The 15234-nt window shown below is 43.6% G+C and overlaps 1 protein-coding gene across 1 annotated transcript in view; it reads left to right on the top strand.

Annotated features, from left to right (window-relative positions):
• Nucleotides 1-15234, top strand: part of Rtca (RNA 3'-terminal phosphate cyclase) — an 89128-nt gene that overhangs the window by 11025 nt on the left and 62869 nt on the right. Inside the window, exon 2 of the mRNA XM_068392520.1 lies at nucleotides 11418-11535. Coding sequence (XP_068248621.1) covers nucleotides 11418-11535 — 118 coding nt within the window. The remainder of the gene's footprint in view (nucleotides 1-11417; nucleotides 11536-15234) is intronic.

Below are 15234 nucleotides of genomic sequence, written 5' to 3'. Positions count from 1 at the left end.
ATTCTCGTCCCAAGGCACTGTACGGTGAGAGATTGAAAACGTAGTCTTTAGTGAACTAGTGTTTAGTCTCCTCCCCAGTCACTGATCCTTTTTAACTTTATATATTTCCGTTTTATTCGATATATATGTATATGTTTATTGATTTTTGCATGTGTGTTTCATTTTGTACTAATGTGCTTACATTATACGACTCATTTCGCAATTATAACCTTTTGATGTAAGGGAGAATTGCGTGCTTCAGGTAGAGATCAGTTTTATTCATGCCTAATGTGAAATTATTGAAAAATACGATATCAGTGAAGTAAGTGCAAAAAAAAAAAATCATGTTCTGTGTTGCGGAGGGTTCGTTTGTTCGTGCTTGTCGCTCCCCTAGTCCGAGACCTCTTTCAGGCTCCCCTGCACCAGGGAGAAGTAATGTCGTAGGACTTAAGGGGACGAGAGGCTTTAACCAACGTACAGACGTTCCCTCTTTGGTATCGGACGTTTCTCGTCAAGATCGCCCTTACCATAAGACGGGTGAGACTGTGTTCTCCTCGTCATCCGAAGACTTTTTGCAAAAGAAACCTTGGCGCAAGGTTTCTAGACCCTTGAAGCGAAAGTCAGTCCCTTCAGGACAGGTCCAGCATCCTGGCTGTAGCCATTGGGACAGCTCTGACCCTTTGCAGTCGTCGGAAGACTGTTGGCCTATTAAACGCAAGCGTAACACGGGGTCCGAGGGTCGCGGTAAAGGCAATGTTTTGCCAACACAGACGTTACCGTCGTCTCGGCCCGTTCCGACTCCCGTTGATCCTAAATGGGTTGTCCTGCAGGACATGCAGACTAAGCTTGCCTCCCTTAAGGAGAAGTATGACGTTGAGCAGGTTCACGATGAACCTTCGCTTTCGAGTCGCCGTTACGCTAAACGAGACTCTGGCCGTCAGCCGCCCAAACGAGCATTTACTCGTCCGTTTGACGTTAGTGCTGACGTTTCTTGTACTTTGAAACGTGATGTCAGTAGTTTTTCACGTCAGTCACGTGACATGGATCCTCCCTCGCTGCAGTCTCGTGTTGACTTTCAGCCGCTGCCGCAGTCTCGTGTTGACGTTCAGCTGCTGCCGCAGTCTCGTGTTGGCGTTCAGCCGCTGCCGCCGCAGCCCCGACCTGACGTTCGCCGACTGGCTCAGTTGCCTCGACTTGACGTTGAGCGTCAATCACCGCAGTCGAAGGTTGTTTTGCCTGCTCAGTCTATGCAGTCAAGACAGTTCCGATGTGACGTCGAGCGTCAATCAACTTCAGTTGTTGTTGTTGGTCAGTCACAAGGATTTCAGTCCTTTCAGCAGCGGCGTGACGTCGCTTCCTCTACTGCTACTGCTGCTCCTTTGCTTGTTGACATTGCCTGTCAAGCGTTGCCGCCGCGGCAGGTCTCTCCTTTTCATGAGACTCGGCAATTGTCGGACGAGGTTCCTTCAGATGAGGAAGTTGCTGTTCCTCCTCCTACTGATATTCCTTTGGGGACTTTGTCAGACGGAGAGGAGCCTAAAGCTGCTCAGCCCTCTATGGACTTAAAAAAATCATGCTGATTTTTAAGGATCTTTTTCCGGACCATTTTGTAACTGCTGCTCCTCGTTCGCCTTCGTCAGAGTTTATGCTAGGCCTAGCTACTTCGAAGCCGTCGTTTTCTAAGCTAGTGCTCTCTCGCTCTTCTAAGAGAGCTTTACGTTTGCTAGGCGACTGGTTGATCACCAGGAGGAGTTTGGGGGAGACAGCCTTTGCTTTCCCTCCTTTTAAACTGGCTTCTAGAGCGAGCGTCTGTATGACACGGGAGAAGTTCTCGGCTTGGGAGTTCCTGCCTCTGCCCAGGGAGACTTCTCAAGCCTCATAGACTCTCCCCGTCGCCTGGCCATGAGACGCTCCAAGATTTTATGGTCGGCTTCAGAGCTAGACCATCTCCTGTTAGGAGTTTTTTCGAGCGTTTGAAGTTTTTATTTGTTGGATTGGTCCCTGGGAGCCTTAAGTAAGAAGGTCTCTCCAGCTGTCAATGTATTGCTGTACAATTATGTCATGCATGAACAAGGCTATCAGGGATGGCTCCAATAATCTGACAGCCACGTTCACTGCAGGAACAAGGCTATCAGGGATGGCTCCAATGATCTGGCAGCCACGTTCACTGCAGGAGTACTTAAGATGTAAGTGCGCTCAATGTGTTCATTGTCAAGACAAACTTCACGATGAAGACTACCAAATCTGTCTTGGCAGCAGTAAGGGAAGGCGACTGGATGGTCTCTCTCGACCTTCAGGATCCATACTTCCACATCCCGATTCATCCAAACTTTCTACAACATCTGAGGTTTGTGGACGGGAAAGTAATGTACCAATGTCGAGCACTGTACTTCGGCCTCATTCCTGCTCCTTTGGTTTTTACAAGGCCCTTGCAAAATGTAGCAAGCTTTCTACATTTTTTGAGGATTCAGAGCCTCCCTTTATTTTGACGACTGGCTAATCAGGGCGTCGTCATTATATCGCTGTCTGGAGAGCCTCTAATGGACATTAGACCTAACCAAGGAGCTAGGTCTCATAGTGAACGTAGAGAAGTCGTAACTTACAGTACCCCATCCCAGACTATTCTTTATTTGGGAATGGAGATACAGTGTCTGATTTTTCCGGCCTTTTCGTCTCCCACAAGAATGGAACAAGCTCTGTTAAAAGTCCTTCACTTGCAAGAGAAAAACAGTTGCTCTGTAAGAGTTTGAACTAGCCTCTTGGGAACTCTCATCGCTGGAGTAGTTTATCTCTCTGGGGAGACTCAACCTATGCCCTCTCCAATTTCACCTAAACCATTGGAACAAGGAGAAGGGCTTAGAGAGTATCGCTTTCCCAATCTCCAACTCAGTCTAGACATGTCTGACTTGGTGGGACAGCAACATCAGACTTCGAGAAGGTCTTTCTCTTGCTATCAAGAACCCAAACCATGTGTTGTATTCAGATGCATCGGATTTGGGTTAGGGAGCTCCACTGGACAGTCTGGAATGCTCGGGTCTTTGATCCACGGATCAGAAGGAACTCCATTTAAGGCAAGTAACATCTCTCCTTTGGCGAGATTTGTGCAAGGAAAAATGAATGTCTTGGCGGACTGCCTCAGCAGAAGAGGACAAGTCATCTCCATGGAGTGGACGTTGCATAAGACTGTGTGCGAGAAGCTATGGATGACATGGGGTCAACCCACCATAGATCTTTTTGCGACTTCTCTGACAAAGAGGCTCTCGACTTAATGCTTTCCAGTTCCAGATCCAGAGGCAGCCCACATAGACGCTTTCCTGATGGACTGGTCTCACCTGGACGTTTATGCCTTTCCACCTTTCAAGATCCTAAACAAGGTGCTGCAGAAGTTCACCTCTCACGAAGGGACCAGGTTGACATTGGTTGCTCCACTCTGGCCCGTGAGAGAGTGGTTCACAGAGGTACTTCTATGGCTGGTAGACGTTCCAAGAAGTCTGCCGTTACGGCTGGATCTCTTGCGACAGCCTCACGTAAAGAGATTTTATCAAAGCCTCCCCACGCTTCGTCTAACTGCCTTCAGACTATCGAAAGACTGTCTTGAGCTCGAGGGTTTTTCGAAGGAGGCAGCTAGAGCGATCGCGAGGGCTAGAAGATCCTCTACCATCAGGATCTATCAGTCGAAATGGGAGGTATTTAGAGACTGGTGCAAGTCCTCCTCTATTTCCTCTTCCAAGTGCCTCTGTAGTGCAGATTGTGAATTTTCTGCCTTATCTGAGAAACGGTCGCTCCCTCTCTGCATCTACCATTAAAGGCTACAGAAGCATGTTAGCTTTTGTTTTCAGGCATAAGGGTTTGGATCTTTCTAATAACAAAGATCTCCAAGACCTGCTTAAGTCTTTCGAGACTTCCAAGGAACGTCATATTTCGACTCCTGCTTGGAACTTGGACGTGGTCCTACAGTTCCTTATGTCAGACAGGTTTGAACCATTAAATTCAGCCTCCCTGAAGGATCTTACCCTCAAGACACTTTTTTTTGGTGAGCTTGGCTTCGGCTAAAAGGGTTAGTGAGATACATGCTTTTAGCAAGAACATCGGTTTCTCCGCTAATAAAGCAGTATGCGCTCTTCAACTTGGTTTTTTTGGCCAAGAATGAACTTCCGTCTCGTCCTTGGCCTAAATCATTTGAAATCCCCAGTCTTTCTGAGATTGTGGGGAATGAAGTTGAAAGAGTGCTGTGCCCCGTTAGAGCTCTTAATTTTTGTTTATCCAGAACTAAACCGCGACGAGGTTGTTCAGAGGCTTTATGGTGCTCCGTTAAAAAGCCCTCTTTGCCTATGTCTTAGAATGCGTGGTCTTATTTTATTAGACTTTTGATTCGGGAGGCACACTCTCAATTAAGTGAGAAGGATCATAATTTACTTAAAGTCAAGGCTCATGAAGTTAGACCGATAGCAACTTCTGTAGCGTTTAAGCAAAATAGATCCATTAAAAGTATTATGGACGCGACCTTTTGGAGAGGCAAGTCGGTTTTCGCTTTATATTACTTGAAAGATGTCCAGACTCTTTATGAGGACTGCTACACACTGGGACCATTCGTAGCAGCGAGTGCAGAAGTGGGTGAAGGCTCTACCACTACATTCCCTTAATCCCAATATCCTTTTAATCTACTCTTGAAATTTTTAATCTTATTTTTGGTTGTACGGGAGACTAAGAAGTCTTTCGCAATCTTTTTGATTTGGCGGGTGGTCAAAATATTGTTTCTTGAGAGCGCCCAGATTAAGGGTATTGATGAGGTCCTGTTATAGGGGTGTTCACCCTGGTTATAGCAGATCCTGGGAGTCTTTCGGCATCCTAAGAGGATTGCTGGGCTTCATGAGGATAGCGGACTAATGAGGCAGAGTAATAATCAGAGTCTGCTTCCTTACCAGGTACCTATACTTAAGTCTGTTTTTTGAATAATTGTCAAAAACTCTTGAGCATATACGCCTTTATTGTATTAATACTGGTCTCTACCCACCACCATGGGTGTGAATCAGCTATTATATATTCACCGGCTAAGTTTAATATTTAAAAATGATATTTTGATTATAAAATAAAGTTTTGAATATACTTACCCGGTGAATATATAAATTAAAGGCCCTCCCTTCCTCCCCGATAGAGACCTAGGGGACTGAGAAGAACTGGAGATGTTTACAAGTATATGCGGTATCTGGCCGATAGTCGGCGCTGGTGGTCACACCCGCAACCTTCACGGCGATCGCTCGCGAGTTTTTGGAATCTGTCGAGCCGTCGGAGACGTCAGCTATTATATATTCACCGGGTAAGTATATTCAAAAATTTATTTTATAATCAAAATATAATTTTTTTTATATTGGAATGATGTCGAGTGGCATTGCTGAATCCCTTTAATAAGAGATTTAGCTAAAATTATGGTGCAAATTATGGGGCATGAAGTTGAACCCTAACAGAACTCAAAGTATGATTGTAAGTAGGTCAAAGACAGTGGCTCTTCATCTTTTTGATGATGCAGTGTTGCATTAATAATGCTTCTTTAACGCTGTCTTAAAATTTCAGGTGTTATTCTTGACAACAAATTCACTTTAAAGAAACACAGTTGGTCTGTTTCATCATCAGCTGCACAAAAAATTGGCATATTGAGAAATTCTTTTAATATTTTCAGTGATCAATCTCTATCTTGAAAAAGTGTTTTAATTCTTTCATTCTGCCATGTTTTGAATATTGTTCTCCTGTCTGGTCTTCAGTCGCTGAATCTCATGTTAATTTGTATGACAAGAGCTTGCGGTCTATTAAATTTCTTAATCCTGATCTAGATTTGTTCCCAGACTAACAAACCTTAACGTTACTTATGTGGGTTATTTTTCGGCAGAGCTGGAAGGTAGCCATTAGACTAAAAGTGCAAGGTGGCAACTCTGCCTAACCACTGTAGTGGATATGCAGGGGTTGGTTTGGTGGGGTACCCAGCCACATATATCTACTCACACGTTGGTGAACTACGTCACTTTTTATCTTTTGGCTTGTAGCGCGGCCATTAACTTTGCTTTTTCTTTTCTAGGTGTTACTGTGCTTCTTCCCCGATGTTCCATTGCGAACATGTCCTGGTCGCGAGGGCGCAGCTAACGGTACCTTCATGTAGTCGGTTGATACCGACCCTCACACCTTATGTACGACCTTCAGGGTGCATCGCTGTGAGCAGGGCCCTGCAACAAGTGTAGGGAGTGGCCTGCCTCCCAGTAGTAGAAATTTGGACGCCGCAGGAAGGAGGCGGCTAAGTGTGATCTTTCTCTCTCTGGGGGTGAGGAAAGCACGAGCCTCCTCCTTCATGCAAGCCTAAATCTCTTCTCAAAGCTCCTCCTCTCTTGCGATCGAGTAGTAGCGCAGACTGGATAACTCAGTGGCAACCCTGGGGTACTGGGAGTGTTCTTGCTTCCCCTAGTGGAGCACCTTCACCTCCAGCTGCCAGGGAACCATTTTCACTTGCAGATGTGTTGCAGGCATGGCTGTCTTTGGGGGTTTCTACTTCTTCTTCGAAGGAAGCATTGCTGCAACTCCTTCAGCGTGGTGCTAGGAAGGATCCCTCTCCTGAACCTTCAACATCTTATGCTCTGGACGTATGCGGGGTCCACCTTTCGCCCTCTCCTGGCCCTTCCACGCGTGGACGAGGCAATCGCTCGTGTTCGCCCCTCCAACGGCCTCCTGCTGACGACGAACCCTCTCTCCTGGGACTTTCTCCTCTCCTGGGACTTTCTCCTCTCCTAACTCTCAGCCTTCTGTTTCTCCCCACAGGAATGGTTTCAGCTCGCAAGCTAACCTCCTTCCTGCTGCAGGTGAAGATGATCTTAAAGCGGCTAGCATTCCATCTGCTAGCCGTTTGCAAGGGTGAGACTCGCTCACAGGACCGAAGGTTATCACGGTCTCGGCGCTCTTCTTCTAGAAGGCATTCTGACTCCTGAGCTAAAAGCTCACGATCACGAGCTAGACGCTAGGTCTAAATCCGGACGCTCTCGTTCTAGATCTTGAAGATCTAGATCATGGGGCCGGCGCTCACTGTCATGAGGGTGACACTCACGATCTGGAGGGCTATATTCACGATCGCGAGGCAGACGTTCACATTCACAAGCTAGACTCTTTAGACATTCGCGCCGTTCACGATAACGAACAGAATGTTTACATTCGCAAACAGAGCATTCACGATGAAGGCCTTAGTGTTCCTCTTCACGAGGAAAGGGTAGATGATCTCATTCAACCTCCAAGCAATGTTCTACAGCGCCCTTTGCTGCCTGGGGTGCTTTAGCTAAGCGCTCTCCTATCCGACGCTCTCAGACGCGTTCCACTGCGGTGGCACGTTCTCCAATGCTTCAAGCTGCCTCTGTTCAGAGGCCCTCACCGCCTCTGCTAGCGAGCATGAGTGGTCCTCCAGCGTAACAGGAGCTTGACAGTGGACCTGTCCGCAACGTCTCTGAACTTCAGGGTCCCGCTGTACTGTTCATCAGTTCTGAACCCTCAGGCTCTATGGTGGTATGCACTCCAACAACGGGGGAACAACATCGACGTGTATGCTTTTCCCCCCGTTTTGTCTGATGAGAAGACTGCTCAACAAAACCAGAGCATCCAACAATCTAATGATGATCCTCATTGCTCCACTATGGAATCATGCAGAATGGTTCCCAGACCTTCTGCAACTTCTAGTAGATCTCCCTAGAGAATTACATCCACGACTAGATCTACTCAAAAAAAAAAACACACGCGAACATTTTTCACAAGACTGTCCTCTGTCTGTGCCTTCACACCTGGAGTCTATCCAGCATCTCCTCTCTCATAGAGGCTTTTCACAACAAGTTGCAAAGAGGATGTCCAGCTACTTGTGTTAGTCCTCTGCCTCTGTATATGAGGCATATCTCTCCACTCTATTCCACAATTCCAGTAATAGCGGAGTTCCTTGTATACCTTCGGGAGGAAAAGCTTTGTTTCGGTGGTGAAAGGCTATCGTTCGGCCTTAATCCTTGCCTTTAAACTGAGGGGAGTAGATATTTCCTCTTCATTAGAGTTTCCTTTACCCAAACATAGTTGAGATCACTTGCCCCCAGTCGGAGATTAGATCTCCTCCTTGGAACAGGGTTTGCATTTGAGATCCTTGAAAGGACCTTCCTCTGAACCATCACGCCATGCAACAGATCGTAATCTCACTTTGAAGACTGCGTTCCTACTCGCTTTAGTCTCAACAAAGAGAGTTAGCAAACTTCATGGTATCTCGTACGACTTCGCCCTTTCACAGGGATGGGGGAAGGTGACACTGCTTCGTCCCTGAGTTCATTATAAAGACTCAAAATCTGGGGGTACTGGACCCTAGATTCAGGCCCTTTCAGATTAATAATACTGTATACTTTCTGTAACTAATGACCCAGATCAATTGTTACTATGCCCAGTGAGGAGTTTGAGATATTATTTTACACACTGCAGTACCACGACCCGGACTGACATCTTTATTTGTTAGCTCAGGAAGGATTAAGAGGAGGATTACTAAGAGCACTATTTTGGCATGGACTCGCAGGGTCATAGACGGTGCTTTGAATACCGACCCTCCTCCAGCTCGAAACCAAGAGCTCATGATGTCGGAGGCATCAGTACGTCCTTGGCATTCAAGTGCAACTTTTCTGTGTAGCAGGTATTAGAAGCGGGCTTGTGGAAGTGTCAAACAACCTTCACCGCTGACTATTTACAAGACGTGACCCACAGGAGACCCGGTATGTTTACTATTGGTCCTGTGGTGACTGCTCAACACGTGGTTTAAGAATGCCTCGGGCTCCTTGTTGGACAAGTAGCAGATGGTTGAGGGCATTGGTTACCCAGGTTAAGTCTGGGATGAATGTCCGGCTTTTTCCCTTTCTTCATCTTTCCCTCTCTTGTGGTACAGCTCCATGGGTCCCTCTGCAAGCTGGCTTCAACCTCTGTATGTAATAACCATTTCTGTTGTGTGGCCTAGAATAGTCTCTTTTGGTTCCCACAAGGTGAGCATTGGGAAATGTCTTTTGGTTTTAATTCCTATTTAAACTCTAAATTCTCTTACCTAGATGTTCATATGCTGCCTCTCATAACTATTTGAGTTGCCCAGATGGCAAGGTTTCCCTCGATTAGTCAAATACTGTACTAGGTAAACCTGGGTCAATGACTAAGCCAGAAGTCGGACTTTCACCTTCCTAAGAGCGAGTCCTCCACATAAATAATGTAAGGTTTGTTAGTCTGGGAACAAATGACAAATTTGGAGATACAGGTAATTTGTATATTTCTCTAACTAGTACAAACCTGGAGTTATTTATATAAATTGTCCTGCCATCACCTGTCCCCCGACAAGTCTTGCCTGCAATAAAGAAATGACATAGCTCAACGATGTGCGAGTAAATATGGGTGGTTGAGTACCCCCCAATCACCCCTTGCCTACCCACTACAGTGGTTAGGCAGGGTTGCCACCTCGCACTTTTAAGTCTAATGGCTACCTTCCAGCTCTGCTGAAAGATAATCCATATAAATAACACACATTATCTCTGAATTTGTCATATTAATTTTTAGCATGGTTGTTCAGTTACTTCTTTATGCATGTTGCATAAGTTTTTTTTTTGTAACCTCTTGACTATCCTTTGTATTCAGCTCTTCGCAGACTGTACCATTTGGTATGTACTACTAGGTATACAGTTATTTCTAACAGCCATGCCTTCTTCATCATAAGGCTCAATACACTGCAGTATTCTAGAAGTTTTATTGCAGCCATGGCCAGATTGTGGAATGATCTTCCTAATCAGGTAGTTGAATTGTAGGAACTCCTGAAGTTCAAACTTGCAGAAAATATTTTTATGTTGAAGAGGCAGACACAAGTCTCCTCTCATAGTTTATATATGACAGATTTGTTTCAATGTTACTGATCTTAGAGTATTTTATATTAATTTTTTGTTACTGTACTCTGTATGTAATTTATATACTGTATTTCCTTTCCTCACTGGGCTATTATTCCTGGTTTTCAAACCAGGGTTGCAGCTTGGCTAGTAATAATAATAAGTCATCCTTGGTAGGATATCAGTTCTGTCTAAGGGAATGAAGATGGCATCTTGGATGTGTCTCACAAATGGTATCAGGCTACCTGAAGCACTCGGTCCTTCAGACTGCAGCACCAAAATCGCTTCTTTAGCACAGGAAGTTTCAAGATCTCCAAGAAGACCATATCCTTCTGGTATCGGGACACCATTAACAGAGCATATCCATCGCTGGCTGGGGATCCAGTGGAACTTGATTAAGCCCATGCTCACAGAAGTCTGAGGGATTGCTTCAACACTAGCTTTTAGGAAGATCCTATCTGTGGGACAAGTTTTGAAGTCTGGTGGTTGGAAATGCCAAATAACCTTCACTGCCCACTGTCTGCAGGACTTCTCTCAGGGACCAGTGGTAAATGCTTGGCTGATTGCATAGCAACCTTGACTTTTTCACTGGATAAGAAACATCTCATTTAAGATTAGCAGTTGTGACGTAAGTCTAGGATTAGAGGTATGAATGTCTGGCCTTTTTTCTTCTTTTTCTCTTCCTTTCCTTTGGGTGCGAGGATCCTGATGTTATTTGCTGTGTTGATGCTGGTAAGCTTCTGCACCGAGCATCTTCTCTATTCATATAGATATTGAAGTATCTTCCCCCATTCCTCCTCACGAGGGGCAGGATGAACGTAATGTATACAATCGATTTCCGTAAATTGGCCATACATTTCAGATGTATCCTCTTTAGGGTATAGGTTTTTCTGTGACAGGTCTATCTTTTTGACAGAAACATAACCTATCATGTTAGAAATTTTTTGCTGGTTTTTAGGAGGTGGATAAAAGTCAACACTTTTACACCTACAGGTCCGAGTGTTCTGACATCATAGGATTTTAAAACAGCTAGCTTGGTTGTAGGAGTTTCTTCCCTTTTAAGTATGTCTCTTATCCGTAGGTTTCTATTTGAGTGGGAACAAATTTTAACTGCCGAGTTCCAGCTTTGCTTAGATTGTACTCTTTGGGTTGTGATAGCCTATTTGTAACATCCCTGTCTGATGATCTACTTGACTGGGGTTAGAGTCCCACTTAAGCTCATAGTGTCTGGTAGTGTCTGTAACCTCGCCATTCTTGTCAGCTAAGGATGGGGGTTTGGGGAGCCTATAGGTGTACTTGCTGAGTCATCAGGAGCCTTGCCTGCTCCTCCCTGGTCCTAGGATGGGTGGAGAGGGGTCTTGGGCACTGTCATTATCCCTTGCCTCTGCCATTCACGAGTGACTTCTAAACTTTTAAAGGACTCTGGTTTGTATAGTTAGAAAAAATAAATGATTCTTGAATTTTTTTTATTTTAGACCATTATTTTAACATGTAGTGACCAAGTAAGGTTTAATTATACCTCATTGCTGTTTACAGGGAGGCCAGATTCTACGAATGGGCCTTGCACTGAGTGCTGTCCAAAATATTCCCATAAATGTTACAAAAGTTCGAGCAGGAAGACCAAATCCCGGTTTACGACCACAACACTTAACAGGTACAGTATTACATGACATTATTATGATCTTGGAGACAATTTAGTTTGGTTTTGGGTATTTTTATTTAAAATGTATCATTATAATAAAGCAGTTCATCGAAATCAACTTATTTTAGGTTTATTGTATAATATAGCTTACTGTATTTACAGTTTTTTTGTTCATTTGTATAAGCATGTCAGAGTTTCACAGAAATATTTTTTGCTGTGAGATTGTGAATTGCTCATGAATTATTCTAAAACTGTAAAAGGAAGCAGAAGTTTAAGAATAGTCACTGAAAAATTCATGCATGTTAAGTTGAATAAGAATTTTCCTCATTAGATATAGGATTAATAAAAGATTAGAACAATTATTGTAATAAGTAACCCATATAAACATGAAATATAATTGTGAATAAAATGATAAAAACTCAGAAAGGCAAAGGTTAGCAATGCAGTATAGTAACCCATCAACTTACTAGGGCTCTGTAGTTATTAGCATAATTATTATTGTATTTTTTCTGGTTATCTTTTATTATAGGATTTATTTTGCTGATAAATATCTTGGATTTTATGATGGATATAAAGCAAAGTCAGCTTTTGGTTAGAAATCCTATGGGATATCTTTAATGTTCATATGTAGGCGAGATTACATATAGGATCTTTGTTACTTATATCTTGTTTAATGAAAGACCAGACCACTGAAAAGTTGAGTTTCTTGTTTATTCCTAATAAATACAAACCCTCGTTATATAATAGGAGTATGCTTTCAGCGTGGCTGGAAGGCGACTGTTGAAATTTTAATGAGGTGTCACTAGTAACTAACAGGGATGCACCACCCACTTGCCAGGCCACTGAGATCTTCACTAGCATCATTAGCTGGGGTTTTAATATGTGTTGACTTTCAGATAATTGTTCGCAGTTTGTTGGGTGTGAGGGATATTTGACAGCATTACGGTTTCTGTTTATTTTTCTGCGAGTGGGAAGGATTGTCTGCTGCTGCTGAGTTTAAGGGGAGAGTCCTTGCCCTTCTTGTTAGCATTATCCCGAGTCTGTGTCCCACCACTGTCCTTTATGTGTTAGAGACAGATTCTCACCGATACAATTTCCATTGAAGGTGATTGCCTTAGTGGCGTCAATGTGTTTCTTGCAGGGATTTGTTAAGCAGAGAGACCACTATGACCTATCATCTCTCTGATCAATTCGCCTACCCTCAAGATAGCAAAGGTTTTAGATTATATCCTCATTCCTTAGATACTTAACAACTTCTCGTTTAAATCAGCTGTCGAGTTCATTGACTTGTTACAAGAAAAGGGACCGAAGAAGACATTGCTTCTCTCAATCTGAAGAACCTCTTCACAAACACCCCCATCAAGGAAACCATAAGCATAATGCTAGATAGAGTTTACAGATTCAGTATGGAACCCTTACCTATATTTGAGGATGTTCTTATGGAGATGTTGAGGTCCATTACTATGGATGATCTGTTTCTCTCTCACCATGGACAACTATTTCAACAACTATAAGTTGTAACAATGGGATCTCCTCTTGGGACTCTAAATGTAAATAAGTTTATGGCAACCATCAAAGAAAAGGCCTTCAGGGAACACAAAAAGCTAAAAATCTACGTATGCTATATCGATGCATATCATGATGGAAATGAAGAAACTGAAGAAATTGCGGACAAACTCTGGAGAAATTCTGTGCCCGACTTGACAACGTAATACAGTTAATAGAAGACTTCCGTTTCCTTGACGTCCTAGTTAAACAGCTAGAATATCAGTTCAAAACTAATGGTGTAACATACACGAAATCAACTGATGTAGGAAGATATATAAACTCAGGAGGTGAATGCCCCAAAGCATACAAAATGTCAGTAGTAAGTGCTTATGTCAAAAGAGCATTTATGCACAGCGTCGAAAGACTTGCATGCCAAAACAAACTGAGCTTGACAGCTCCTAACCAACATCGGATATTCAGACATCATGATAGCAGAGGCTATACTAAAGAAATTCTACTAAACTCGACAGCCCATAACACTGGCAACTAATGAAAAGAACCTTATCATATACCACCAACCTAACTTTGAATCAGCTTATGAAGGGAATGCCATGCCTTGCAAGGAATCATCACTCAAGGTCTTATCCCAAATGCCCTTTATCAGAAAGTAGAACTTGAACTATATACCAACCCCAACCTGATAGTGTCCCTTTAATAAGGAATAATACCACCCCAAGACGACCAAAGGAAGCATGTTCAAACATAGTCTATAAGTTCTCATGCTAGGAGATGTGTAAATCACGCAGAAAAGACTACACATTGGACACACTACCACAACACTCTTAGGATGTATTCTGGACCACAGAATTCAAAGCGCAATACACCAACATTACAACAATGTCCACAAACAGAAATATCACCTTATTCCCCAGCATGATTTCATGAAAGGATCAACGCTTTATGAATACCCTTACCCGGGAAGGTATTGTGGTACGGGACCGTAAGGCATATCCCCAGTCCTCCAGTGCCTAGATTTCCCCTGAGGTCTGATGCTGGTGCTGTTGGTCAGGACACAGTGCCATGCTCTCGTCCCTCTTTTGCCAGGAACGTTCCCAGAACACCTCTGTGACCCCTTCTCCACACGCACTAACTTCCATAAGACCGCGGGCTGCCTTGATGAGTTCTCCTGAGGTGGTTTATTTCTCCGACCAGTCTACTGGCTCTCATAAGCAAAGAGCGCCTTCCCCACAAGTACACATGATGAAGGCTGCTTGTCGTTCCTGTTCTCCACGAGACATTCCTATTCGTGCAAGTGCAACAATCTCAACAAGATGACGATCAACGAGACAAAGGCTGATGAGCACAATCATCAAAATGCCTACAATCCCAATTACCTCTTTGGTCATCTTTTCTTGAGTTCACGATCCCGCCACACATTTGAAAGAATGCTCACGATTAACGAAAACGACTCCACGTGCGTAAGAACCAGCACGTGCATGAACAGATTTTGCATGCACAAAAGAACCAGCACGGACATAAGAATCAGCACGCAGTAAAGAGCCAGCATGAACATAAAATCGGGCACGATCAAAAGATTGTTCAAGCGCACAAGATTGCCATCACTTGATCCTACATGCTCATGGCATAGCCCACAATTACCAGGTTAACCACTTGCACGAACATCATTCATACGAAATCCCGAGTGCAAATAAGACTTGTCATGATCGCCTCCATATGCACAAGAGTTGGCACAATCACCTTCACACATCCAAGAACCTCGGACTAAACGTTCATGATCCCCAACAAATGAATGTTACTGACAACAGATTGTTGGGCAAAGGATCTTGCACCGAGATGCAACCTTCCTATCCCCATACCATCTGGTACGGAATGATCGGTTTCATAAGAGACTAACACTGGTTCATCTTGCTCTAAAGCTATCAACCTCAAGTTGGTTTTATGCAAGTCTCATACTGTATGTTCATATATACCTGTACAGTAACAATATTTCAAATTTGTTATTATTATTATTACTATTATTAAATGCTAAGCTACAACCCTAGTTGGATAAGCAGGATGCTATAAGCCCACGGGCCCCAACAAGGAAAATAGCCCAGTGAGGAAAGGAAATAAAGAAAAATAAAATATTTTAAGTATAGTAACAACATTAAAATAAATATTTCTTATAACAACTTTAACAAAACAAGAGGAAGAGAAACTAGA

Source organism: Palaemon carinicauda, chromosome 18 (genome assembly GCF_036898095.1).
Source record: "Palaemon carinicauda isolate YSFRI2023 chromosome 18, ASM3689809v2, whole genome shotgun sequence".
NCBI lineage: Eukaryota > Metazoa > Arthropoda > Malacostraca > Decapoda > Palaemonidae > Palaemon > Palaemon carinicauda.
Note: the sequence above shows the minus strand (reverse complement) of the source record. Positions and strands in the feature narration are given on the sequence as shown.